This window comes from Aptenodytes forsteri, unplaced genomic scaffold, assembly GCF_000699145.1.
Source record: "Aptenodytes forsteri isolate BGI_AS27 unplaced genomic scaffold, ASM69914v1 Scaffold55, whole genome shotgun sequence".
NCBI classification, from domain to species: Eukaryota; Metazoa; Chordata; class Aves; order Sphenisciformes; family Spheniscidae; genus Aptenodytes; species Aptenodytes forsteri.
In genome coordinates this window covers 8,490,912-8,515,361 of record NW_008796063.1, presented here as the reverse complement: position 1 = coordinate 8,515,361, position 24,450 = coordinate 8,490,912, and the positions used below count along the sequence as shown (strand labels likewise).

Below are 24,450 nucleotides of genomic sequence, written 5' to 3'. Positions count from 1 at the left end.
TTGACACTTTCGGGTACAGCAGTTTAAAATGGCAGAGAAAGGTGGAAATGAAGAAGTAGTTAACTTGAACAGCTTCCGTAGTCACAGAGGAAAAGGTGAGTACCGGTTTGTGCATATTTCCGAAACTCCCTCTGTAAAACTCTGCTTACAAGCAGCAGGATTCGTAGATACTGAACTTGCAATAGTGCTGTTAACGGGAACCTGCTAGTGGTCTGTTTTGCCGTGTTACACTGTGTTTGCTCTGTTACACTTACTTCACAGCCACCTACAGAAAATTCTCTCATTTTATGCTGACATGCAAAATATTTGGCTCTTGTCTTTCTCACGTTGTACTGCCTTAAGGCAGATTGCTAACTTCTTGGGAACACCGCGTAGAGGTATTTCAGCAGATCTGAGGGGCTTATGGTGTTCCACCCTTCTGAGGACCTCACAGGAGAGAGGCTGGCTTTGCATTTGTATCCTCGTAGGGCTGTATGCATTGGCACCTGTTCCTCCGAGACTGGAATTCAAAATGATGCTTTCTGTATGCCTGAAAGGTGATAAATGAATACTCATGAATGCTTATGCTAAAGCATACGCCAAAACGTTGTGTCCAGTCGTAGGGGAAGCATGGTTGTATGCTGTCTCTGCAGTACAGAAACCCTCTGCTTCTGGATGGAGTGTCTCTCCTGAGTTCCAGTAGCTGTGCTCAGTAGCATCTGTATTCCACTCTTGACAAGCCTTGAGGGACAAGGTTCTCATCTAGTAGCAGGATACCTTCTGCGCCCACAGACAGGAGCCCTATCTCTGTCTTGCATGAGGTACTCCTGCAAAGTCACATTCTTTCAGAAGAGGCCGAATTGCACAGAGAACCTTATCTCTCCTCTAGAATGCACTGCACATTAATAAAAGAAAATGTATCGTCCCCAAGATACTGAACGTTCAGGACTTCTCTGCAAAAATTAGGAAGTACTATGTAAGTGGCTTGTTCAGAACATTTGCAGCAGCTTGACTCGTGCTGAGGTTCGGGGTAGAAGAATCTTTGCATAAGTGTCAATGAGTGACTGTTTCATGCATGTGCCATTGTGGTCTCCTGAGCTGTAGTTTGTGCACGTATTTTGCTCGGAGGGCCCGGGGAGGTAGGAGTGGCCATACCAGTAACTTGCAGAGGAACCAGTGACCTTTGAGCGCTTCTTCCCTGTTGCTGCAATGCAAATGGGAAGATTGCTTTTTCAGATGTTTCGGTGCTTGTGCCCTGTAATTTCAGTTATTTACTTTTAGCAAATAGCTAACTTCACTTACTTTACTACAGACTGGATAAACCGCAGGGACGAGGGTCTTATCATGATATCAGATTCCTCGGATGAAGAATTACCTTTGCTGCTGGAAACGCCAGCAGAGCAGCAGCGTGAGGAAGATGACGATGATGTAGTCATCTTGGTGGAGGTAATTTTTCATTCTTGTACTTGCCCTGCTTTATTCATGGCCTTTGTAGCCAACTCTGGTGCAAGTATCTGATGCATTCCTTTGAGAGTCCTGTCCAGTTACAGTAATTTACTTAGGATGTCTGAAATGTGTGTTGAAATGATGGCATTTTGCTGGCTTTAAGTGTTTAATCATATTTTGGGCACAGGGGGGAGAACTAGATTGTTAAACTGCATTGTATTTAAATTTATACTTAACAAAGGCTGTAGCTTCCATAAAGTTACCTATCTTAATCCAGAAAGGTGGAGAGCTTTGTAAGAGGACTTGATGTTCCTTAGAAGGCGGGTTTTCAAAACATGCCTTGTTTGACCTTGTATGCTTTATTCCTCTATGCTGTTTGGATTCTTGTTGGGCTGTTGCAGGCACTTACATTTTTTGCAGTTTTACAAAGCCACCACCTGATAAATTCCTTTCCACTGGCACCGGCAGTCACACAGAGGAGGGCCAAAGGCTTTAGCTTACCCTGATTATTTTAAGTGTCTAATTTCATATCTAAGCTATATTAAGAATATATTTTCTGTTAAAGTAACCAGAGGCATTGAGAAAATGGGTTGCAAAGCTGACCTTTCTGTTTCTTAGTTGAAAACAGTAGCAGGGACTATTCAGACTCTGTTGGCATACAGCAGTCTTGTCTGGCAGAGGCAAGAACGAGGCCAGAGATTAATGTTTTGAGCTTTGTTTCCTGCCTGTTTAAATAAATTGGTGAGAATGCAAATATGCCATCAGTTAGTTCCTCCTTCCCAGACTATTTTACTGGGAGGGAAGTGGGGACTGAGGTGAGCTCAGGAAATTATTCCAGTCTGAAAGTCCTGTGCATCCCCAGTTCTGCCAAATGTTCTCTTAGTACCTGGGAACAGACTGAGGATGGAGTTCAGTGAAACAAAGATACGTGAGTTGCAGTTTTATGCCTTATTAAGCACCTTGCTAAACAGACTTTTCATCTGTTTCCCATCAGAAATTTGATTAGATGCAAAAGATCATCTGGAGCAAGGATTCTGACATGCAGACAAGAGCTCCTACTTACTCTTGTCTGTCTTCTTTTTAGACCCCAAAGCATCAGCAGCTCCTGCGTCCCAATGTCATCAGACCTGCTGCTCAATGGCAAGGTGCAAACGCTGTGGGAGAAGGAGGATCTAAAAGTGCTGTCGAGCCTTTGAGGAGCATATATCTGCAAGATGAGAACTCAGCTCTGCTGTGCCAGGGAGACCGGTATAATCCCACGGTGGAGGGCAGTGCTGGACCAAGCAGGGATGAGAATATGAACTTTGCCTTGCAGCAGCCCGGATCATCTGAGCTTAATGGCCCCAGGTTTGAACTTACAAGTAACCAGGAGCCTGGCCCAAGTTTGCTTCCAGCAATAAAGCCGAGTCCACAGCCTGTTGTTAACAGAGAAATCATTAGCCTGGAGAATGCAGAAGTTCCACCACAAGAGGAAGAAAAGGTGGAAGCCCAGGGATGGCAAGGAGAGGACTTGGAGCCGGAGCAAAACCTCGGAGGAGCAGCTGCTGCAACTACCACAGACCAGGAGATCCGTGAGAACAGCCAGCTGGATCACCCATACTTCCAGCCGTTGGAAGGCGAGCCACATGCTGTAGTAAATGGTTGTGCTCCTCAGCAAGGGCAGCCTGAAGCAGACCCAGGATCTTTGAGGGCATATGGAGAGGAGGCTCCTGGGCCAGCCTTCCCCCGACCTGAACCACAGCAGGATGGGATTCCAGGTCCCGCTTCGCCCCAGCTGGCGCATCCACCAGAAGAGATGGGTCAGCACGCAGCGATAGACAATGAACAGCCAGGTCCAGCGTTCCCAGCACAGGGCTCTCACGAACTTGGCTCTAGTAATGTGCCAGAACAAGGAGCTGCTGGGCAGGACCAAGACCTCACTGCGCTGCTCATCAGAGAGACGGTAAGTGTTCCTAGGGCTTGTTTGCCTTCAGCGTGCATGTTATTTTTAGACAGGTTTTTCAAGGTGTGTAGTGTTTCACATGCTCAGAGCACAGCCCTAGTGACTTCAGCTGCAAATCCTCTTCATTTTGGCTAAGACTCAGCTATGCACCAGGTGAGGAGCTTGCAATGAACTGTCTTGGAGAACTTGGGTTTGAAAGACTAACCCCAGCGCTATGGCAGAAGTGGTGAGAGGATGTGAATCTTGAGGGCAGTGTTTGTTTCGAGGTGGGCTATTGGCCAGGGAGACTTAACAGAACTGATTGCAGGGTCTCAAGGGCACAGTGAGGTAAAATAATATGGGTCTGTTCCCTTAAAGGCTAGTGCCCTCTCAGTTCTGCTCATTTGTTTTTGTCTGGCTGATTCCTAACCCAACACTGTGGAGCTGGTTTAGGGATGGATGTAGAGCTAAATGAGAAAACTGAGACACTAAACACTGGTAGAGGGTTAGAGGGGTGGGGTAGAGAAGGCTTAGAGACGCATGGCTGAGAGCCATGGCTGCTTTCAGCTGCCTTTCCTAGAGTACTTTGGTCCATGGCCGTGTGAAGGCCACCATAGTGGTCGGGGTTGCCCTTGCAGTGTGGATTTCCAAGCAGTAGCACTGAGGAATTACTGCATAAGCAGCGTGAAGACTCGTGTATGTTAACTCCACGTGCTCCTTTCTGACTCTGCATGTGAAGCTTAGCATGAGGGGCACTAGCTACAAGACTTGAACCACCAAGAAGGGTACTCCTTAACCTTTGGTATGTTCAGTAGCTTGGGCAACATGGTGTGTATTTAAAAAACAAAACAAACGTGGTGATGCTTCACATGTCTAACGCTTTCCCCTCCAGTGCATGCTCCTCCCCTTGATTTCTAGGGAAGAAGGGTCTCTCTTGATGCCTTATGGAATACTTTTTTGCAAACAAGCGTATTTTACTGCATCTGTATCTTACACCAGCACCCCCATCCCCTCCAAGTCTTCCCTCCACATCCCATATCTGATTCTGTTTGGGAAAACTGGGCTTGAGGAAAATATTCTTTAAGTAGCAGTCCAACAAAATTCAGTTCTTTCCGAGTGAGACCTTGTTGATCGGTGACTTGCTTTGAGATGGGCAAGTAGATACTCTTGCACTGTCAGGGTTGCTTGACAACCCTGACCAGTCCAGTCTTGGAAAGCAAAATATCATATGGTGCAATCGATTGCAATACCTGTACAGAAACCCGACGAGAGAGAGCAGCAGAGGGTGCTCTTTGCTATGTGGCTAATGCTGGGAGAGCTTTCACAGAAATGCCAGTAGAGGTTTGTTGTCTGTTCTGATCTCATTCCTAGTGTGTCCGGGTGCTTTGGGTGGGTATACGTATCGTTGGGTTTTTTCCTTTTGCTTTGGAATGTTGTATTTCAGCACACAATCTGGACCTCCTTAATATTCTGTCTGAAGGTAAATATTAGCTTTTCTTGTGTTGTAGATCATACCTAAGTGCCTCTCCTCTTTCCATCCAGCCTGAATCATTCGTTAGGCCAGCTGCTCGTGGCCATTCACATCACCACCCCTACTCTTCTTGTGAGAAAGAGCTGTTAGCAATCATCCTGTGGAGCAAAGGAAAGCCAGCAGCTTGCTGTATCCAGGCTGGATGGTTATAAATGGTCTCTTGAAATCCATTTTGGCCCTTGTCTCAGGAGCGTGCCAGATAATTACCTATAAATCTGTCTTTGGTGCTGTTGCTAGGTTGTGCTACGCAGCTCCTCTAATACCTACGTAACCTTTAGCTTTTCCTACTGTAGGAAGCAAGATTCCCAGATGCGAAGAAGGAATATATTGAAGAGCTAATCAGCATCAAGAACTGCTATGACTTAAATGTGTAAGTATAGAGCTAAGAGCCAGGGTGTATCATACAACAGTCTGGCTGCAGTCACATTTCCATTTCCCCACCTGCTAATGATGCTGTTCTAGAGCATATTCAGGCTGGGAGTCAGCACTGCATTGATAGCGCCAAAGAGCAGAGAAATTTTTTTTTTTTCCCTTCTAATAGAGCTTTTCTTAAATCCTCTCTAATTCTGACATTGTGCTGTAGCTTCTCTGCCTTTAAGATTATTTGCTTATTTAAAGATATTACATATAATTTCCTCTTAACTATTACTAGGGTTCTTAAAAAGGGTGAGTGTCAGGATTAAGGTGTTGAGGTGACTTCTATAAAACACAGTACGAAGGTGGGTTGGTGAGTTTTGAGTTGGAGAAAATAGTTTCCTACCTCTTCATTTCACTGGCTTTTGGCTTTTTCCAGGTAAAGCTGACACTGTTTTGGACTCCCTTATTTAGTGTCACGATGTTGGCTCTTATCCCCTTTACTTAATCAAGTAGCAGTGGTACTGTTTGAGTTGTCTCACATCACTTTTTGCAGATAGAATAGAGCAAACACATTAAAGGACTGGTAGGATTGATTCTGTTGAGGGACTGACTTTGGTCAGACTGAGCAGAAACGTGAGCCAAGAAGGGAAGTAAAAGGAATGGAAAATCAGTGTGAGGACTGTTGCTTTTCCCAATTCCCAGCTTAAGAATACCTTAGTGTTCATCATGCTTGGTATCTCTGGGAGTCATGTTAGAATCAGAAGTTTTAAAAAAGTCATTAACCTTATTGATAAGTTGCATCATCTCCCTACTCTTTTGGGTAAAGCTTGCACAGCTGAAGAGCAAAGGCTTGCGTGTGTGTCGTGGTTTAACCCCAGCCAGCAACTCATCCCCACCCAGCCGCTCGCTCACTCCCCCCGGGTGGGATGGGGGAGAGAATTGGAAGGGTAAAAGTGAGAAAATTTGTGGGTTGAGATAAGAACAGTTTAACAGGTAAAGCAAAAGCTGCGCAAGCAAAGCAAAACAAGGAATTCATTCGCTCCTTCCCATCGGCAGGCAGGTTGTTCAGCCATCTCATCCCCAGGAAAGCAGGGCTCCATCATGCGTAACAGTTTCTTGGGAAGACAAACGCCATCACTCCGAACGTGCCCTCCTTCCTCCTTCTTCCCCCAGCAACACAGAGGGGAGAGTGGTTTGAAGTAAATCACTTGTGACTTGTGTCTGATGCTACGTGACCCCTCTCTCTTTCTCTCTCTGCAGCTGTCACTGCTCTCTCAAACATGTTGGAACTAGTTATTATGTGATACAAGAATGAAGAATAGGTGTTGGTTGCCAGAGTATTCACTCTATCTTGTATGAATCCGATGCCCTTTCCAGTTAACTAGGGCACTAATTAAGCACTGTTCAAGTGTGTGAGGCTTAGAATTAGTTATTGGACCATAAATAAGTTAACTGGCAAGGAACTAAGGATGATCCCATCCATTGGGCCCAGTTTTCCTGTTCTGCTTCCTTTGCCTGTGTTGTGAAGTCACGTCTCCGAAGCAGGGCTTCTTGGTTAGAAAGTCACCAGACTGTAACTTCTTTCTTGTCTTTCGAAAGTGCTTCGCCTGCAGTGGTGGTGTGGTCAGCATGAGAGAAGCTTTCAGGTGCCCGCACCGCGTACTTGGTGCACCTCGGCGTGGATGGTTGCGTTGGGAGTGTAGAAGACCGGTAGGGCCATTCCTCGGGTCAATCAGGCTATTGAAGTCAGGCATCTGGCTGCAGGACCCTCTCACAGATTGTGTGAAAAAACTCATTATTGTGTCCTGCGGGGATTTAGCGAAGCCTGGTAGAATTAAGTCCCGGTATTGGCTTCTATCAGTCTTAATGTGTTCCTTCCCTTTTTGCTCCCGAAATCTCTTCTCTCCTATTGTGTGCCACAGACCCAGTGAGATGAAAAGGTGCTTACAGGCTTCCCTGTAGGCCATCTACAGTGGCTGCTCAGCGGTGCGTTACCCACTTACTGGATGATAAAGATTTCTTCTCCATATTTTTATTCCTTTAACCAAACTATCTTTTGAGTTGTCACTGCATCTTTTGTATGAGAACAAATGGGTCAGAGCACTGGTCAGCCTCGCTGGCAGGGTCTCTTTGATCTCCGTGGTATGTCAAGCTGAATCAGGCTTGAAATATAATAAATAAGGGTGGCTGGGTTTGGGCAGGGATGAGGCTTTTAACTGGCTCTGTGTCCTGTGGTGCAGATATTAATGAACAGTGCTGCAAGTGTGTGTGCATTGCGTGCTGGGACCCACTTAACTAATTGTCAGACATTGAAGGTTAACATCTCTGAAAATCCTGAGCATTGAAATGGCAACATGCAGAATAGTCCAAATGTACTCTGACTGTGCCCCAGCTGAAACCCTTGCGTTTGAGCTGCAGTGATTTGAGCTCCTTGAAGTTTCTGTTTTGTTGGATTAAAACAGTTATCTTTTACAAAAGGGATGGGGGAAGAGCTGGGAGCTATTAAATGCTCAGTGCCAAGATATTTTGTTGTTTTCCGAAACGATCGTCTTAAAACTTTCAACTGATGTGAAAGATAAGATGTGGGAGCTCTTCTTAGCGGGGTATCATCTATTCAGCTTTTGTGTGCAGAAGCATTCACACTCAGTCAAAAGCTTCTGGCTCAATATGTCAATACCTGATTAAACAAAAAGAAATGCCTCTGCTTTGAATGTGAAAGCAGGGCTAAAGTAATCATGCCTTGATAGTGGGTTAGTGCTTCAAGCCGGTTCAGATTTCATTAGGGACTGATTTCTGACATCAGGAATGTAAATTAGCTGCAATTATGTCTTTGCTGCAACCTAGCACCTTCTCATTCAAAGTTTTACAAATGTTAATTGCTTGTCCTAGCTCCTTTCAGAAGGATATTATTCTACAGCTGGGGAAACTGAGGAACATCTTATGTTACTTGACGCAGCTAGCACAGCTGGTTAGTGAAGGTTGAGAATAAGATGTGAAAGTCTGATTCAGACAGCCTACAGCAAGCTTCCCTTTCGAAAGGGCTTCTGAAGTATTTGTGGATCTCCAGCAATGGGGTATTCTGAAACTACTTGTTAGAGTCTTTTCTAAGCTGAAATACTCAGTTAAACTAAATTTACCTGACAAAGTTATGATTGTTTGTGATAGGACCTCAGGTATGCTCCATTTACAGGCTAGTATGCATTTTTTTTCAGCAATTTTTAGTGATTATTTTCTAAATGCTGTTCTCACTAGACCAGTTTCTAGTGTGAATTGGACAATGCTGGTGTGATTTCAAGCTTTATTACAATGAAACCTGTGTTCAGAGTACATACTGTATGTAAACACAGTTTAAACTTGTTTCTGCCTCTGCTCTAATGTTAAAGTAGATAGAGAGTGGAGGCTTTAATTAAAAATTGAATCTGTAAACTTCTGTCGAGGAAGACATCAACCTTTCACAGGTTTTGTAGGGATTCATATGCTTTGGAATATGGAAACATAGATGCATTTGTATTAGCGACAGCTAGATTTCAATTAATGCTGCTAATGCTGCGACTGTTCTTTCTTGTATGGTCTTCGTAATGTTAATTCCAGAGCAGCAGAAAGTTAGTACACCTTGACTCTTAGTCGTGCAGGGTCTGACGCGTGCTCAAAGGAGGCATCACTTTGCATGGTTTTACCCATGGGTGGGAGTGGGGAAGTAAGCCTGACTGTTCACCTCTGGCATGGAGAGATGAAGGTTGGTTAGTAGCTCACCCGTACAAGCTTCTCTTACGTAAATGTAATTGTTGAAAGGCAAATCTATTTGCTTTTCTGTCTGCAGTCATACAGCTGACTATTCTTTACTTAATTCTCCATCATTTACTTGCAGTTTGATCTAGTCTGAGACCATCCTTCGTTCTTACAGGGCGGGTTGTGACTTGCCTGCCCAGCCTCTTAATTATAAGATACTAAAAATTGGACAAGCGAGGAATGAACCTGAGCTGCCAAACCCTGAAGTAACTATATTTATCTTTTCAGACTTTGTAACTTTCTTCTGGAAAATCCAGATTACCCAAAGAAGGAAGGCAGAGTGGTTTTAAATCCCAGCAGCAGCCTGCTTGCCAGCCAAGATGAGACAAAGGCAAGTGAGAGTATCCTCATCTACAGCATGCCTCCCATCCAGTCTGTTCAACCTGAGCAGATCTTGGGTTGTCTGGTTTTATTAGTGTGTATTTGTAGAGTGCCTGGTTGAGCCATATATTATAGGAGGCCTCTGGGTGCATTTAAGATGGTGTTAAATAGCAATGGTTAGTTGCTTGCAAGACGACTTCAAGACTTTCCTGTCTTGCTGTTGTGTAGCTGCACCGTATCCGCTCTTTCACGTTCGGCAAGACCCTCTGCCCTGCCTGCCTGTCAGCCACCCTGTCTGGAGTGTTCATTTTGATAACTGATACAAGAATTCTGTGGTCATTCTGTCACATGAGGTCGACTTGGCCCTCAGGTCTCTCTTGTGTGGCCTTTAGGCATTGCCTTTCAGCCTCCTAACTGCAAATCTCCCTACAGTTTCTTGATTTTATTTATTTTTTTTAAAGTCCATTTGACAAAAACTTCTCTCTGAGCTGCTTTGAGTATGTTGAAATAGCTGCGTGTGGCCTGAGAGAGAAATGTTGAATACCTCTTTCTACTCTTGGAATCGTCTCTCAACCTCAAGCCAATAAAGTTGTTCACCCTTTATAGGAACCTACATGTATCCTCTCCTCGCTGTCTGGTGCAGCTGGACACAATGGCTTTAAACTGTGTGCTGTGGGCCCTGCTAGGGGCAGGGCTGCAGCGTGGTGCAGCTCAGGGCAGGTTACCCGCACAAGCGCGTAGACCAGTAGGCTGTGCTCTAAGCTGGTGGTTAGATAGGTGCTCAGAACTGGGTGCCATGCAACCTGAATTTCGGGTGGTCTTGCAGAAGGTCCAGATCACTGAAAGAGCTGTTTGGGGTGTTCTTGTGTGTATTTACAGCAGCCTTTTTATATCTTTCACATTTTCTCCTTAGGTGCCTAAAGTGGACTACTTCGACTTTTCCAAACTTGCCCCACTTGACCAGCGGTGCTTTATTCAGGCAGCTGACCTCCTTATGGCAGACTTCAAAATGCTGAGCAGCCAAGACATTAAGTGGGCACTACATGAACTCAAGGGACACTATGCAATCACGCGAAAGGTTCTCCGGTTCAACTCTGTTTTCTTTCCTAGGGTTATCTCCCGTGTCTGTGGAGAGCAGTGCGATGTCTTTTGCTGTACTGTACCATCTGCTAGTGTGTGGTTATGGGGTTTTTTTAATGATCTTCCTTTTAAGGAGTATTAATCCATTTAGTTTAGAGACTTAAAAAATTTATTGGCCAGACAGAACGCTGCAGGAAGTTTTTACTTTTCTCTAATAGGAGAACTGGGGAAACGCTAGCTAGTTGATGGCAGGTGATGGATTAAACTGAGGAGTGTTCCTGTAAGTCGCTGCTGAAGTGCAGTATAACTGCCAATAAAGCCTAGACATTTAGCTAAATCTTAAAACGTTTAACTGCTGCTATTAGTTAACTGACTGCATGTAATTGAAAAGAAGCCCAAGTCTCACTGTCCTGTTTCTTCTTCTTATGACTTGTGGAATGAGTCCTATATTCCTCATAAGGGTTTCACTGCAATGGAGCTATGAAGAAACTTGTTTTAAGTATCAACAAACTGAATGTAAATGTGGCTTCAAGCTTTTGACTTGGATCTACTCCTCTGATATGCTCCTCTTGCTTGAGCTTCTTTCTCCACTACTCCAGGACTTAACTAAAACAAAAGCTCCTTGTCTCTTCACTTGCTTGATTGAGCACTGAGTATTTGAGCTTTTTTTTTTAAATAAAAAAACAAACCCAACAACAACAAAAAAACCCTAAAGCAGCTCTGTTGCATCAGAGTGGGCACCAGCCGTATTGGAGTTAATAGCTGAGGTGTTGTGAAGTATCATTCAGCTATTTTGTTTTTATGGAATGATTGCTTTACGAGTGCATTAAAACAGCAAGGCGAGCAAAGGAAAGAGGTATACTTGCCTCTATACGGGGTGTTTGGCTTTCTGGTTTTGGATCACTTATATGCCCATGTTTGTAACTGTGCTTTGATCTGAAGTATGTGCTTCTGCTTTCTTCCAGGGAACAGACAGGATTTAAGTCTGTATGTTGTTTTTTAGGCCTTTTCAGATGCCATCAAAAAATGGCAGGAGCTGTCTCCCGAAACCAGTGGGAAACGAAAAAGGAGGAAAGAAATGAATCAGTATTCATATATTGACTTCAAATTTGAGCAAGGTAAATACCAAGCCGTATGTATCGTGCTCTCTGCATGGTTATTGTAAGCAGAACTGGCTTGCAGCAGAAAGCACTGTTGTTGAAAAGGGATGTGGTCCCAAAACAGCTACGTTTCTGTCACTGTCTGGTATCTGTTTTGGAGATACTCTTCATTAGTACCTCTGCTTGGTACAGTGCTGTTTGAGACACTGAAGTTACGCAGCTGGTGGCGTATGGAGGAAGAGGGATTTAAGCTTTGTTCTGGCTGCTCCATCCCATTTCATTGTGCCTTTAACTCTGCTTTAGGAGATGTGAAAATCGAGAAGCGCATGTTCTTCCTGGAGAATAAGAGGCGGCACTGGAGGTCCTATGACAAGCTCTCTCTTCTCCCACCAGTGCTACTGGAGCAGGAATTCTATGAGCAGAAAGTTAAAGAGATGGCAGAGGTGAGTGGTAGGAGCTGCTTTGATCTTGTGGTGCAAACGACTTCAACTACGGTAGAGGCCTTGGCCCTAAACATGGAAATCTGCCTCTTAGAGAAATTCAAATGCTGAACAAAATGTTCAATAACTACCTTTGCCACTTTACTATCTGTTAACATGTATGACTCTTCCCAAGTAACTTGGTTTTGGAAGAAAAAAAACAAGCACTGAGCTTCAAATTTACTTAAATATATAGCTGCTACTTTTGCTGCTGAAAACCTTCTATATATCTGCTAATGTCAATGTATAGTCCACGATACAACACCGCTCTGGACCTTTTTTTTTGCTACAAAGTAGTAAAAGCTCTACTAATTAATTATTTCCTCTGTTAGCTGGTTTCTCTGGTGCTTTAGGGCTTGTAATTCCAGCTCAGTGTTAGCGGCGAATAATGACCAGCCCCGAGGCAGTCTGTCCACTCACTGCCTTCCGCAAGTTGGTGGTCCTGTGTCTCCAGAACGTCTTGTCCTGTGCTGAGGACCACGTGTTTTGAAGCAGAACACTGCAACGCTCGCTGGTGTGTTGTCTTCCCCTCGTAGTCTGAGGGAAGACTGAATTCACAGCTCCGCACCTACAGTCCTTTTTCTAAAGTAGCTTCTTAAAGATCCTTGTGTCTTAGGCAGATGGATAGTGTCTCCTTTTAAACACAAAGCTAATGTTCCTTGGGGCTTTCTCTGGAGGGGCCCATTGGGTGAGATCATCTCTGCCCATGGAAACCTGAACCAGCAGCCCTCCGTAATACAGAATTCGGTTCCCTTTGTTCTTGCTGCCTTTGCTTCTCCCGTCTGTTTTAGCTGAATCATAAATAGCTTAATGGGTTGGAAGGATGGGCTGAGTGATGTTGTAAGCAGACAGTGAGCCTTTTATGGTGGTTTGTAAGTCCTGAGATAATGTAAAAGAGTGTAGAGGCTGGAAAATTGCTTTATCTATTCTGTAAATACAGATGCATATGTCTCTCTTGCAGCACGCAGACTTTCTCCTTGCTCTGCAGATGAATGAGGAGCAGTATCAGAAGGTCAGTATCTATAATGTGGTCTCTTGAGTTCAGCTTATGCACAGGCACTGTTTTGCACTTACTACTTCACAGACGCTTCTGGAACGGAGCTTTTCTGAAGCTGCATTTGCACTGTGCTGCTTTTGCTGAGCTGGCAAAACCTGCGTAGTGTGTGTTGGCTGGCTTTTAGAAAAGGTAGACGAGAGCTGAGTCCAGCAAGACGGTATTGATGGATGTAATGATCTGTAGTAATTCAGTCAGCTGCTGCTTGTATCTTTACTGGCTAGAACAAACATTGCAATAGAATATTACCAGGTTTGCTCTTGCTACCGCTATTACAGCTGTTTAAAACAGATTTGCTGTTGTTGGAGCTGTGCCAGCGGAAAGGCCTTCCTCGTTTGCAGAAAGGACTCTTTAAAAACCTGAAAATCGGGTCTTTCCTTTTAAACAAAGAGAGAAAAGTTAGAGATCAGTTCAGCAGCTGTGGATTACCTTTTCGTTCTCAATGCCCATTTCTCTTCAAACTTTGGAGGAGATGTTGGACCTTTGAAGAAGTGGGCGTACTTACTCTTTAACAGTGGCAAGCTTCTCCACCCCTGCAGTGAAGAGGCCGAGACAAGGTCTCTCCAGGCACGTGGGTAAATGTTCCTTTAGAGGGCAACAGATCTGAAGCTTGGGTTTCCCCATATGAATGGTATGTACTCTCTGCTGCTTCCCGAACCCAAGATGTGTCTCTGCCTGTGAGCTAAGAATTATTAAAACACCGTGTGTTCTGTAGCTGTTTGGAACCTGTCAAGCGCAGGACATGTAGATATTAAGTCGCTTAAAACTGAGTTTCTGGTTGTGCTTAGTGAGTTTTGACCACCAAATAGGATATCTAATGGAATGGTGTATATCTGTTGCTCTTTTTTAGAATTAATGCTGGAATTGTTTATGGCTTGCAGTTGTATGTGCCTGTATTGACGTTTTGACGATGATGATGCTAATACCTCTGTTTATGGCTGCAGGATGGTCAGATGATAGAGTGCCGCTGCTGTTACGGGGAGTTTGCGTTTGAAGAGCTAACTCAGTGTGCAGATGGTCACTTGTTCTGCAAGGAGTGCCTAATTAAATACGCTCAGGAGGCAGTCTTTGGCTCTGGGAAGGTAAGAATTTCCCAACCGGACGAGGGGAAAATGGGTAAATTGCTATTGGGAGATCACATTGTTGTTTGCGTAGTGTTGTTGCTTAAATCAGATGTAACTGCACTTCCTAGGAAATATTTGCATGGAATTGTGTCCTGAAATCCAAATCCAACAAGTCAGTCTCACCATCAAGTGAAGCCAACAATTTCACAATGGGTCTTCGCTGAATAGGATTTCAGTTTTGCTAACCTCCATCTTCTGTGCTCTATGCCTAGCAACTTGGATTACTAGGAGAACTTTCTGCAGCATTCATAGTAACAACAATAACTTGCACTCGTCTGGTTTTTATTTTCTACTTAATAAACCAATGGTATCTGCACAGAGAACACACTCATCTCTGACTTGGCCGGTCTCCTTCTAGCTAAGAGTGTTTGTCCTTCATAATATCACTGTGATCCCAACTTAATTTGGGGGTTGGTTCCTCTATGATACTACTAACCTTCTTAGTCTCCAATTTAGCTAGCAATTAACCTGGTACTTAGCTGAGCTATAAACAGGTCATTAACCTGCTCTGAGGTGTGCATGCTCCTTTGCCTCGAGATATGATGATCAAATTGTGGGATGCTTTTGTACTCTGGGATCTATAGTTCATGTAAACGTATAAACTGGCAGCTGTATTTTGTGACAGTATTGACTAGAATGCAACGTGCTGTTCGTGAGCAGAGTGTTAGTTCTCAGCAGAGACTGTACAGTAATAACAGGCCACTACGTGGTCACAGTGGACTTGGAGTGAGTGAACTGTGATCCCAGCTATCAACAGCATCTGCATGCCCAGTGTTTGAGGCCTGATCTGTTTAACTAGTCTTGTTCTTTCTGTAGCAAACCCGTTCTCTGGCAGTCATCTGCTGACTTAAGCTCTATTCAAGTTGCGCCAGGGGAGGTTTAGATTGGACGTGAGGAAAAATTTCTTTACTGAAAGAGTGGTGAAACATTGGAACAGGCTGCCCAGGGAAGTGGTGGAGTCCCCATCCCTGGAGGTATTTAAAGGACGTGTAGATGAGGCGCTTAGGGACATGGTTTAGTGGACATGGTGATGTTGGGTTGACAGTTGGACTCGATGATCTTAGAGGTCTCTTCCAACCTTAATGATTCTATGATTCTCTCTAAGCAAGGCTCTGCGCTGTTTTATTTGGAAATGGTTCTGGGTACTGACTCTTGTTTGTCGCTAGCATCATACTGAACCTGAGCTCTCTCCTTCCAACCCTAGTCAGAGCTCAGCTGCATGGAAGGCAGTTGCACATGTTCATTCCCCACCAGCGAGCTGGAGAAAGTGCTTCCGGAGAACATCCTCTGTAAATACTATGAGCGGAAAGCTGAGGAGGAGGTGGCTGCTGCCTGTGCAGATGAGCTTGTCAGGTAAGTGTCCAGCAGAGGATGCAGACTGCACTTACTGCTGTAGAAAACTGTTCCCTGAAACCCTAAATGTGTGCTGACTATGAGATAGGTAGCTTTTCAAAGAGCTGTATTATAAATTCAGGCTTCTGCCTTCCCAGGTCTGTTTTTATTCAGGTTGGTCTGCCTTTGACTAGGAGCAGATTAAAATTCAATAGGCTTGTCTCCCCCAAGACGTGCTTGCCAGCTCTCTGCTGATCTTCTAAATTACATGGTCAAAAGCAGTGCTGAGCATATAATATTTTGATTGCAAACAGGGAAGTGATCGAAGAAATACGAGCAAAAAGGCAGTAGTCAGCACATGCTGGCGGCAGGCGTTTGCTTGGCAGCCGTTATTAACTACCACACAGCTATTTGACTAAATCCGCTTTCAGCAAAGATATGTTTGGCACTCTGCATTAATGGCATCTTATTTTGGGCTGCAGGTGTCCGTTCTGTAACTTCCCAGCTCTACTGGACAGCGATGTGAAGCGATTCAGCTGCCCTAATCCCCGCTGCAGAAAGGTAATTGGGGGTTATTTTGCCATTTGGTCTCTTCTGGAGTGTTGGGCAGGAGAGCTGGGAGGACAACTCGCGCTTCCCAGTAGCAGGTGAATGAATATCTAATGTGGCTGCATGGGGAAGCAGTCAAAGTATTTGCTGGATCCTGCTGATGTTCTATAAAATTGTGCGGCTGGACAGATGAGACAACAGTATTCCTTTCTTTCCTTGGAAGATGTTGGCTAAAAAGGCTTCTAGATGCCTTTAGGCTGCTGTCTCGCATATACAGAAATGTTTTAAGTGAACAGGGAGCTGGGTGTTTAAAGGGCATAAAACCAAATTGTAATCCTTTATCTGATGAAACTTCTGGAGAGCGAGCTGAAACACCTTACGTGCTATCCTTAAGAGAATTAGCATCTGCATTTTTCTTTTATGCCGTCGCCTGAATACAGATTCAGTTTGAAGTGACAAAAAACTTGTTTGAAGAGCTCACTGAAATGTGTCTGTTCAAAGGGCAGATCATCTTTGTGCTTCTCTCAAAGTTTGCTAATAGCCATAACGGGAGAATCGTCAGGCCCAATGGGGGACAGAGCGGGGAAAGCTTGCCGCTGCTGCTTCTGCGCCATCTGTTCTGGGGAAAAATAGAAGCATAGAAATGTGTTTCCCAGCCTCCTGAATGTATGCAGCACCCCACTTACATCTGGTGCCAGTGAGCCGAGGCCAGTACAGTATCAGTGTTTAGCACTGAAGCTACAAGGCGTCTTGTGTAACTTTAGCCACAACAGTGAATTCTCGTGTAATATTCAGGGAACTGCCTGTCCCCCAGCAGAGATTTCTGCTAATCGCTGAAATTCCTCTTGAGTGCATTAACCTTACGCTTGTAGCTGCCATAGCTTTGGGTTCTCGTATGGACGTGATACCACCATTTGCCTGTATTGAGAAAGTACTAGGAAGTCAAATTCTGTTGTCTGGAGACATTGAAGTTGCCAGCAGTGAACTTTGCATTCTGTAGTGAAAATTGAACTTACTGGCAGGGGAAGGCTGCTTATGAAAGATGCACAATTCCATTTTAGATCTCTAACCTCCAGATACGTTTTGCTAACATCCACCTCTAGCATTTGGGAAAGAAATGTGATTCTGATGGATCATCCAAGTGTCATGAGCAAGGAGGTTTGCTAGTCACTAGGTGGCAATGTTGATTCACGTTTAAATCAAAATTTTTTTTTTTTTCCCCAAAACCAGAGTCGTTTTCAAAATGTACATATGTCAGCACCACAGAACAAAATTCAGGCTTGAAGAACATGAACGCTTCCATGTGCAAAACAAATTGAAGTCACTTTTTTCCCTAAAATGTGTAATGCGGCACAGTAACTGTGGTAAGAGGGGTCAGTGCTGAACTGTTCCTTTCCTTCTGGTTTGCTGTTTCATTTCCTTCCTAGCGTACTGCCTGTCCCCCCTCCCTGGGGTTGCAGCATTCCAGTGGGCTGGATTTCTGGTTTCCTGGACAGCTTGTGTTGATTCATTAGCTGAAAATCTGCTGAGTAGCTTTGTGCTCTTCTTAGAAGTCTCGAACGACCTTAGGATTTGAAGTTGAGGGTGAGGAATTCAGATAGCAGGATGTGGTGTTGTCTCACAGCAGCAACTGCAGTGGTTCTTCATACTCCTGCTATCTTGTCTCTCCAGAATGAAGAATTTCGGCTAATGCTCTTGCTTGCAGGAAACTGTTGCCCTTGGGGAGGAAAGGTCTAATCTAGGGAACTCTACAGAGGTTGGAGAGGATGCATTGGCTTTGCTAGCAGTGCCTCTGGCAGACTCCGTGGTGGTGATGACTGATCCTGGAAGGAGTCCTTCTCTGGTTGGGAGGACTGCACTTGCACAGCTGAACCTAAAGTAAGGGGAAGCGTGGAAAGCGAAAGGTCAAAATGTGCCTCTCCTGAAACCTCAAGGCCCTTCAAGGGCAGGGAGAGGAGGACCAGATGGTGGTCCTGTTGTATTTCTATGCTCCATCACCTGGATCCTTTGTCTTGCTTTGAGAGTTCATGCTGATACTCTCAGGCTTTCCTTTAAATCTTGCAGAGAGGTTGATTCATATTTGGGCCAGCTACGGATGTATTGTAAAGTAAGTGATGGGAACCAGCTGGAAGCCTTCATTTTGGCTGTATATATGTATGTTAGGCTCAATAATAAGAAGAGCTTTAGGCGTGCCTAGGTCACTGCTTATGCATCTCACCTGTAGTTCCAGTCATTTGCACCTTGCGGGGACCAAAATGTGGCTAATTGTAACCTCAGCAACAGACAGAGCTGCCGGTCGCCTTCAGTGACTGAACGGCTGCATGGAGAGCATGCAGATGAACCTGCACCATCTGCCAGGGCCACTGTGGCTCCAGCTGTGTGGTGTGAAGTTTGGCTCCTGGTTAGGTGGCCAGGGCTCGAATCTTAATATCACGAACTGCAGGGTGGAGGAAAAGCTTAATTAGCCAAGGAAAAACGTTGCCCAAGCCACCCTATGGATGCGTTCTGTGTGTGCGCAGTCTGAGCTGGTGCTGGGGGAGAGGCAGTGTTTTTGCTCAGACCTGTTTGAGTTTTGAGGTTTTGCTCTATAATGGGTCGCTGACTGCGCACGGAGCCAGGCTTCCTGGCGACAGGAGGGTTTGCCAGCCTGCTCGGTCAACCTCCATCTTACTCTGCGCAGGGGTCCCCGCATGGAAGCGGCGCTTGAATTTCTCATCTCTAATGATGCGGGTTTCTCCTCCCTGTGCTCTGACAGAGTAAACCAAAGCTGGCAATTCTGGTAAAACTAGGAAAGGCACATGTTGCTTGTTGACTTGTGCGGCACTGGGAAGTGAGCGTGCACTTTCGCACGTCGGGGGAAGTACTGTTTCCCCCCAGAAAAGGAAGTCCATCCTTTCTGCTCTGCCTCCCTGCTCCCGAGACCCCATGTTGTTGGTGAAGACAAGGCTTTTGTTCCCGGGCTGCTTGCTGCTATCCCCGGCGCCGTGTTGCGGGTGGGGGAGATCGTCTCCCCTCTTTGCAGTCTCAGCACAAAGCACTGCAGGGCTTTCAGCCAGCGGAGAGATGGGGAGGTGAAAGCTGCCGTTGCCATGGAAATAATGCATGCACGGAGCAGTGCCGTCCCTCCGGTGCCGGAGAGCTCGAAACCCTCAACACTCGTTTCATAGCCAGGCCACATTGCAGGGACTTGCCTTTCCAAGACTTTTCCTTAAAACTCCTTTGCATAGCTTAAAATTTTTGTTTACTTTATCGTACCGAGTTGTTGTCTGCCTCGGCGCTGGCTGGATGCGAAGAGGTGATGGTGTGTGGTTGCATGGAGCTAAATTGCATTGCCCTCGGACTGGGCAGCTGTCCCCCTTGTTCAGGGCTCCTTAGTGCACCCTGTTAATGAGGTTGTGTTTAGGGAGTGGGTTTGCCTGCTGGGCGTCTGAACTCCCATCCGGGAAAAATGAGCATTGATGTGCCTGTGTCACATGGATAAAATCCCCATTCTTTTGCGCCTTTTCGTCTTCTCTCTGGCCACAGCAATCCTTGTGTGTACTTTTAATTTGCAGGACTAAGACGTGGGTTTAAGAGACTTCTTTTTAAGCTGCTAGAATGTCTCAGGATTGATTTCAAGGTGCTGGCTAGGAACAGATGCACCCAGCTGCTTTTAACCTTCATTTTCTGTTGGAAGCGAGACAGGTTTAAGCTTGTACAGAGCTCTGCCTAGCAAGCTGTGTCTGAACATGGCTTCTCTTAGCGGGGTGCTAACACTGCATCCGCAACCTATGTTAATAAGCGTAAGTCGCTTTGTACGGTTTGCAGCAACTTCGACGTGAGTGGCCTTGCTGAAATAACAAATTGTTGCATGATCAACCAGACTTAAAGTTACAGAAGCAGCTAAGGGGCGGACCGCAATGCCTGTGATCTCGGTACCTGGTGTGGTAATGGGGCACGCAGCTGCTTGTGATTCAGAGGTAGGTAACGAGGCAGCCCCAGCCACCTATGATCCAGTTACAAGTGTTTTGTAGGGTGCAAGGGGAACTGTTTGTGTAAGCAAGTACCCAGCAGCAGGGGGATGTGTTCAGGATGACATCGCCTTCCAAGGCTGTCATCCAACACATACCACAGGGCCCATTACTTCTGTGCTAGAGGCTGGCCCCTTGCTGCCCGGAGCTGCCCTGCGCGACTCCAGATGCGCTGTGGTTTTAGGCTTAAGCTCTATCAAGATTTGTCACTGGCAGGGTGCGTGTGCAACATGGGGGGGAAAAAAAAAAAAAAATGTTCTGGTTGGAGAAACTGAGCTTGTCCAAAATGCCTCAGAGTAGGATGCACATATGGAGAATTACTTAATTCTCCTGGTTTTGCAACATGTTTTCCCAGCTGTTGAAGTCTGCTGTCTCATTCAGCTTCCTGAGAGCAGTGCAAACATTTTGAAGGTCCCGTGGCCCCGTCTTATTCTCTGTTCAGCCATTCTTATTGCTGTTCTCTGTATGCTTTTCCTTGAGCCTATTTATTTAGATTTGATTGTTACTTAGAGCTTAGCCCCACAGCTTTAGTGGAGAGCAGAGCCAAAGGTGGCACTCACTTATGGCAGACCCCCTGTAATTTCTTTCTGGTGGCAATGACCTCAAGAACCAAGTCCCTCGTTTAAATTCCCATCCTCCTGTGTCTGTGTGAATGTGGCTTAGCAGAATTTGTTGGGATGAGGAAGAAAGGGAAATGCGGTGTGGAGGACCTTGCTACGTGTCTTACTGGGGGGTTTGGGAATGGAGCACTTGTGCCTGTGTACGCTTTTGTCTGGAGGTCTGTCTCCCGCTTGTCCGGGCTGGCAGAACAGTCTAAGCCATCTTTTCATGACTCTGCTATCTTCCTCCTCAGCACTGCATCCCTGAAACCTCCTGTTCTGGAGCTCTCTGCTTTCTCTTCCAGCTCAGTGCCTTCGCTGCGCCCTTTTTAAATGAGCGGTGCGCATGGGAACACGCTCCACTCTATTACTGCCAAAACCACAACAAATGGCAAGTTTCCGTCCGTCATCTCAGCTCGGCTCTGAGGCACTCAGCGGCTGGGCAGGCAATTTTCATTTTTCTTCCATAAAAGGACATTGAAACTCGTCTGCAGCGGCGGTGCTCTGTGCTGCAGGCAGGGCGAGTGGCAATGCTGTCGACGGCAGCGCCAGCAGTACTGCAGCGGGAGCGCCGGTGATTTCCGTATCACTCCTCAAAGGGATGGGCAGGAGGGAGGGACCAAGGCCAAAGGTGGGGTTGAGGTGATTGTAGGCGGCAGATAACACCCCAGTAGATTTTATTGCCAAGTCCTAAAGGAAGATAGATAACAGGAGAGTGTTCCTGGTGCAACAAAGCCTTAAAAGTACAGTCCCATGTAGGAAGAGTGCGTACATGCTAAACCACGTGGTCCGTCCCATCGAGGCATGTAGAGTCAAAGTTGCATGGCGAGAGCTGAGAGTCAGGAGATCTTCTCATCCCCAGCTCTGTGCTGAGAGGGAGCATCTAGGAAAGCCAGGGACCAGGAGTGAGTTGTCCCCCCTGGGGAAAAGTCCCGTAGCTTGCTTTTTGGTGTATGCTTGGTGTGGGCTGAGAGCAGCTACAAGAATTGAGTGGTACCAGCAGTAGCTTGCTCCTAAATGCCCCTTTCCAGAGGAGAGGCACAATGATCAGCCCAGAATCGCTCCTTGCCTTGCCTATATACCTGCCACCCTTTCTCGGGACGTGTAGGAAGGGGCTGCAGGAGCTCCAAGAATACCTCGCCTGGAAAGAGGGTAGGAGCGGGCTGGGTTAATTGCTGTGGTGGAGTGGAGACACTCCATCAGTGGGAGCTCAGGTGCTGCTGCTTTTACAAGGTCAAGTCTATTTATGCAGTGATATGTGGAAATGCTTCACTTGATAAATGAGTCTGACAGAGGAGGAGAGGGCGAAGCCCAGCCTAGCAATGGACCTGAGGAAAGAGGTCAGTTTAAATGGGGTATCTGTCTCTTGGGCTGAGGAAAGAGGTCAGTTTAAATGGGGTATCTCTCTCCTGGGGGGGGGGAAGCTGCTGAAAGCAAGAGCTCAAACTAGTCTCTTTAAAAATAGACTGTGTAAGTCAGTGCAATTTCAAGCAACAAAGCTTACTCCTGTGCTTGCTTTCTGCCTTATATAGCAATATCCATTCAGTGAAAAGGCAATTCTCCCACTGTTTACTGACCAGTGAATACCTCTTTGTCAGGTCCATAAGAGGTAGCAGTGCTGTCTTCCCTTCTTAGCTTTGTCCTTTGCCGAGGAAAAGTCCAGAGGTAATAAGCTGAACACAGCTTCATGTGGGGATGGAAACTTCAGCCTCAGCAGTCTGGTCTTGCCTTCTTTCCCTGGGCACAGCCTGCAACCATTTAGGCAAAGGAGCCACTGAGAGCAGCTGCAGACCTGTGGTGGTCAGTGCAGACGTGCTGTGCTATGACAATGTCTTTGGAGATAAGCTGGTGGACTCCACGAGGGGTTGGATAAGAGCACGATGGGTGGGTGGTGCCGGGGTGTGAAAGGTCCTTGGCTGCCTTGAACGTGGCAAGTTGCCGGAGTGGTCCCGTAGCCAAACTGCTGGGGCTGGAAGGACCCTGAAGGCTGTAGTTGTGCTGAGGCTGAGACCTGCTGCAGGCTGAGAGTTCATCATCAGTTTTTTAGTTTTTTCCTCCTAGGTCCCTTTGAAAAAGAAAGGGAGGAGTGGTGTTCTTCCATTTCATGCAGGGAACAAGAGAGGGAGTCATGTAACGCAATTGCCCTAACATCAGGGAGAAACCCTAAACCTCTGTACGGACCAGACTGCTCAGATTGCTTGATTTGTTTGATTTTTAAACAGTGAAGTAACTTAGCCTCTGTCACTTGTCTGTCCTCACAACAGGTAGCAATGCCACTGAGCTGCCCTGGGACTGCTGTGGGAGCTCAGTTACAGGTACCCTTCACGGCAGCAGGGGTGAGTTTAAGGTTAAAACTCTGCCCGGTGCTACTTGAATTTGCAGAGCATCAGAGCAGGGTTATCGTTTTGCTGCTGCAGTGGAAATAGAGGTTGGAGAGGATGGAAAAAGGCTGTTCCCAAGCCAAATTAAAAACATTGTTCTGACCTTAGTCAAGAAGCTACATCTTCCCTCTCTTTCCTCCCCCTCACATTCCTGTCGTAGTAATCACTGATCTCTAACCTCAGCTTCATCTGCCACAGCTAACCACTTAAAAAATGCACTTAAAAAACCCCAACTTTCTGCATACACCTCGTCTCACTGTACCTTAGCGCTTCCAGGGCAGAGTTATCTTTGGAGGGGCGTGAGTCAGCAGTGGAGGTTTTGAATAGTATTGTGTCAGGGCAGCTGATGACTATCTCCTTCAGGCCAGAGCACTGAGACGGCCTAACCTGGCATGTGTAGTGCAAGGAGGTGCTTTGCTTCTCCTTTCTGTTTGCAAATAAACAGATTTCGGCAGATGACACAGTCATCAGACTTCCTGAGCTAATACAAGGCTGCTGCAGACGATGTCCATTTTGGAGGCTGTCAGTAGAGTTTGTTTCCTAATTTGGTCACAGTGTGCTCGGGGCTGGCCTGCTTTCCTTTCTTCTTTTCCTTTTTTTTTTTCTTCTTTTTAAAACCACCCATCCTTTTATATCACTGTTGCGGAGGGGAAGCTGTATCGGAGAACCTCCAGCTCCTCTCGCTTCCTCTCTGCAGAGGAAGTGATACTTGAAAGGTCTCTTTGAAAAAGCAATGCAGTTCTGAAGCTGATCTTTCCTTTTGTGTTGGGTTTTTTTTTTTTCCCCTCCTTTGCCACTCTTTCGAGAGCTCATCTCAACGAGCCTGCTGGCTTTTTATCTCTTCTGGGTGGTCATCTGAGCCCTTAGTGCTAGAGAACTTTGGAATAGTTCTCGAGTGACAGACGGAGCTATGCTGCAGTTAAATAACACTGATAAGCTGATATATTAGAATATATATTGCAAGGGGGAGAGATGTGTGATTTCAGCTAATGGAAAGAGCACGTGCTTTGTCTTGTTTCATACATCACCACTAACAAGAGGCCTGGTACCATGTACGAAGCTGTAAATGCCAAACGCTGGGAGAGAAACAGCGTGGCTGGTCAGCTCTGCCAACTGACCTTTAAAAGTTAGCTCATGTGTCTTGCAAATCCTCAAGAAAACTAGGGACCACCAACCCCTTTAGAAGATGCCTGCTTTTCAGTGTTGGACCAGAGTCGGCCCCAAACAAGCTGCCTTCCTGGCGTGCAGGAGGCAGTTTAGCCCTTCCACTGTCAGTGCGAGGTTTTCATTCAGCAACGGGAACAGCTGAGGAATCCACACCAAACCTGTAGGCTCTTTTTTTTTTCTTTTATTTCTCTGCTGGACTTAGAGGAAAAGGGGGGGGGGGGGGGAGGGTGT

The 24,450-nt window shown here is 45.9% G+C and overlaps 1 protein-coding gene across 2 annotated transcripts in view; it reads left to right on the top strand.

Moving 5' to 3' along the window:
* The window catches only part of RNF216 (ring finger protein 216), a 65,115-nt gene continuing 40,665 nt past the window's right edge, over window positions 1–24,450 (top strand). Inside the window, exons 1-13 of one of the 2 annotated variants that reach the window (XM_009286418.2) lie at window positions 11–95; window positions 869–955; window positions 1,292–1,425; window positions 2,510–3,367; window positions 5,171–5,247; window positions 9,252–9,354; window positions 10,258–10,422; window positions 11,428–11,542; window positions 11,828–11,967; window positions 12,965–13,015; window positions 14,002–14,139; window positions 15,386–15,534; window positions 15,996–16,074. In XM_009286418.2, coding sequence (XP_009284693.1) covers window positions 1,324–1,425; window positions 2,510–3,367; window positions 5,171–5,247; window positions 9,252–9,354; window positions 10,258–10,422; window positions 11,428–11,542; window positions 11,828–11,967; window positions 12,965–13,015; window positions 14,002–14,139; window positions 15,386–15,534; window positions 15,996–16,074 — 1,977 coding nt within the window. In that variant the 5' untranslated portion in view covers window positions 11–95; window positions 869–955; window positions 1,292–1,323. Of the gene's footprint in view, window positions 96–868; window positions 956–1,291; window positions 1,426–2,509; window positions 3,368–5,170; window positions 5,248–9,251; window positions 9,355–10,257; window positions 10,423–11,427; window positions 11,543–11,827; window positions 11,968–12,964; window positions 13,016–14,001; window positions 14,140–15,385; window positions 15,535–15,995; window positions 16,075–24,450 lie in introns of both variants that reach the window. The other variant, XM_009286417.2, reaches the window with a different exon arrangement.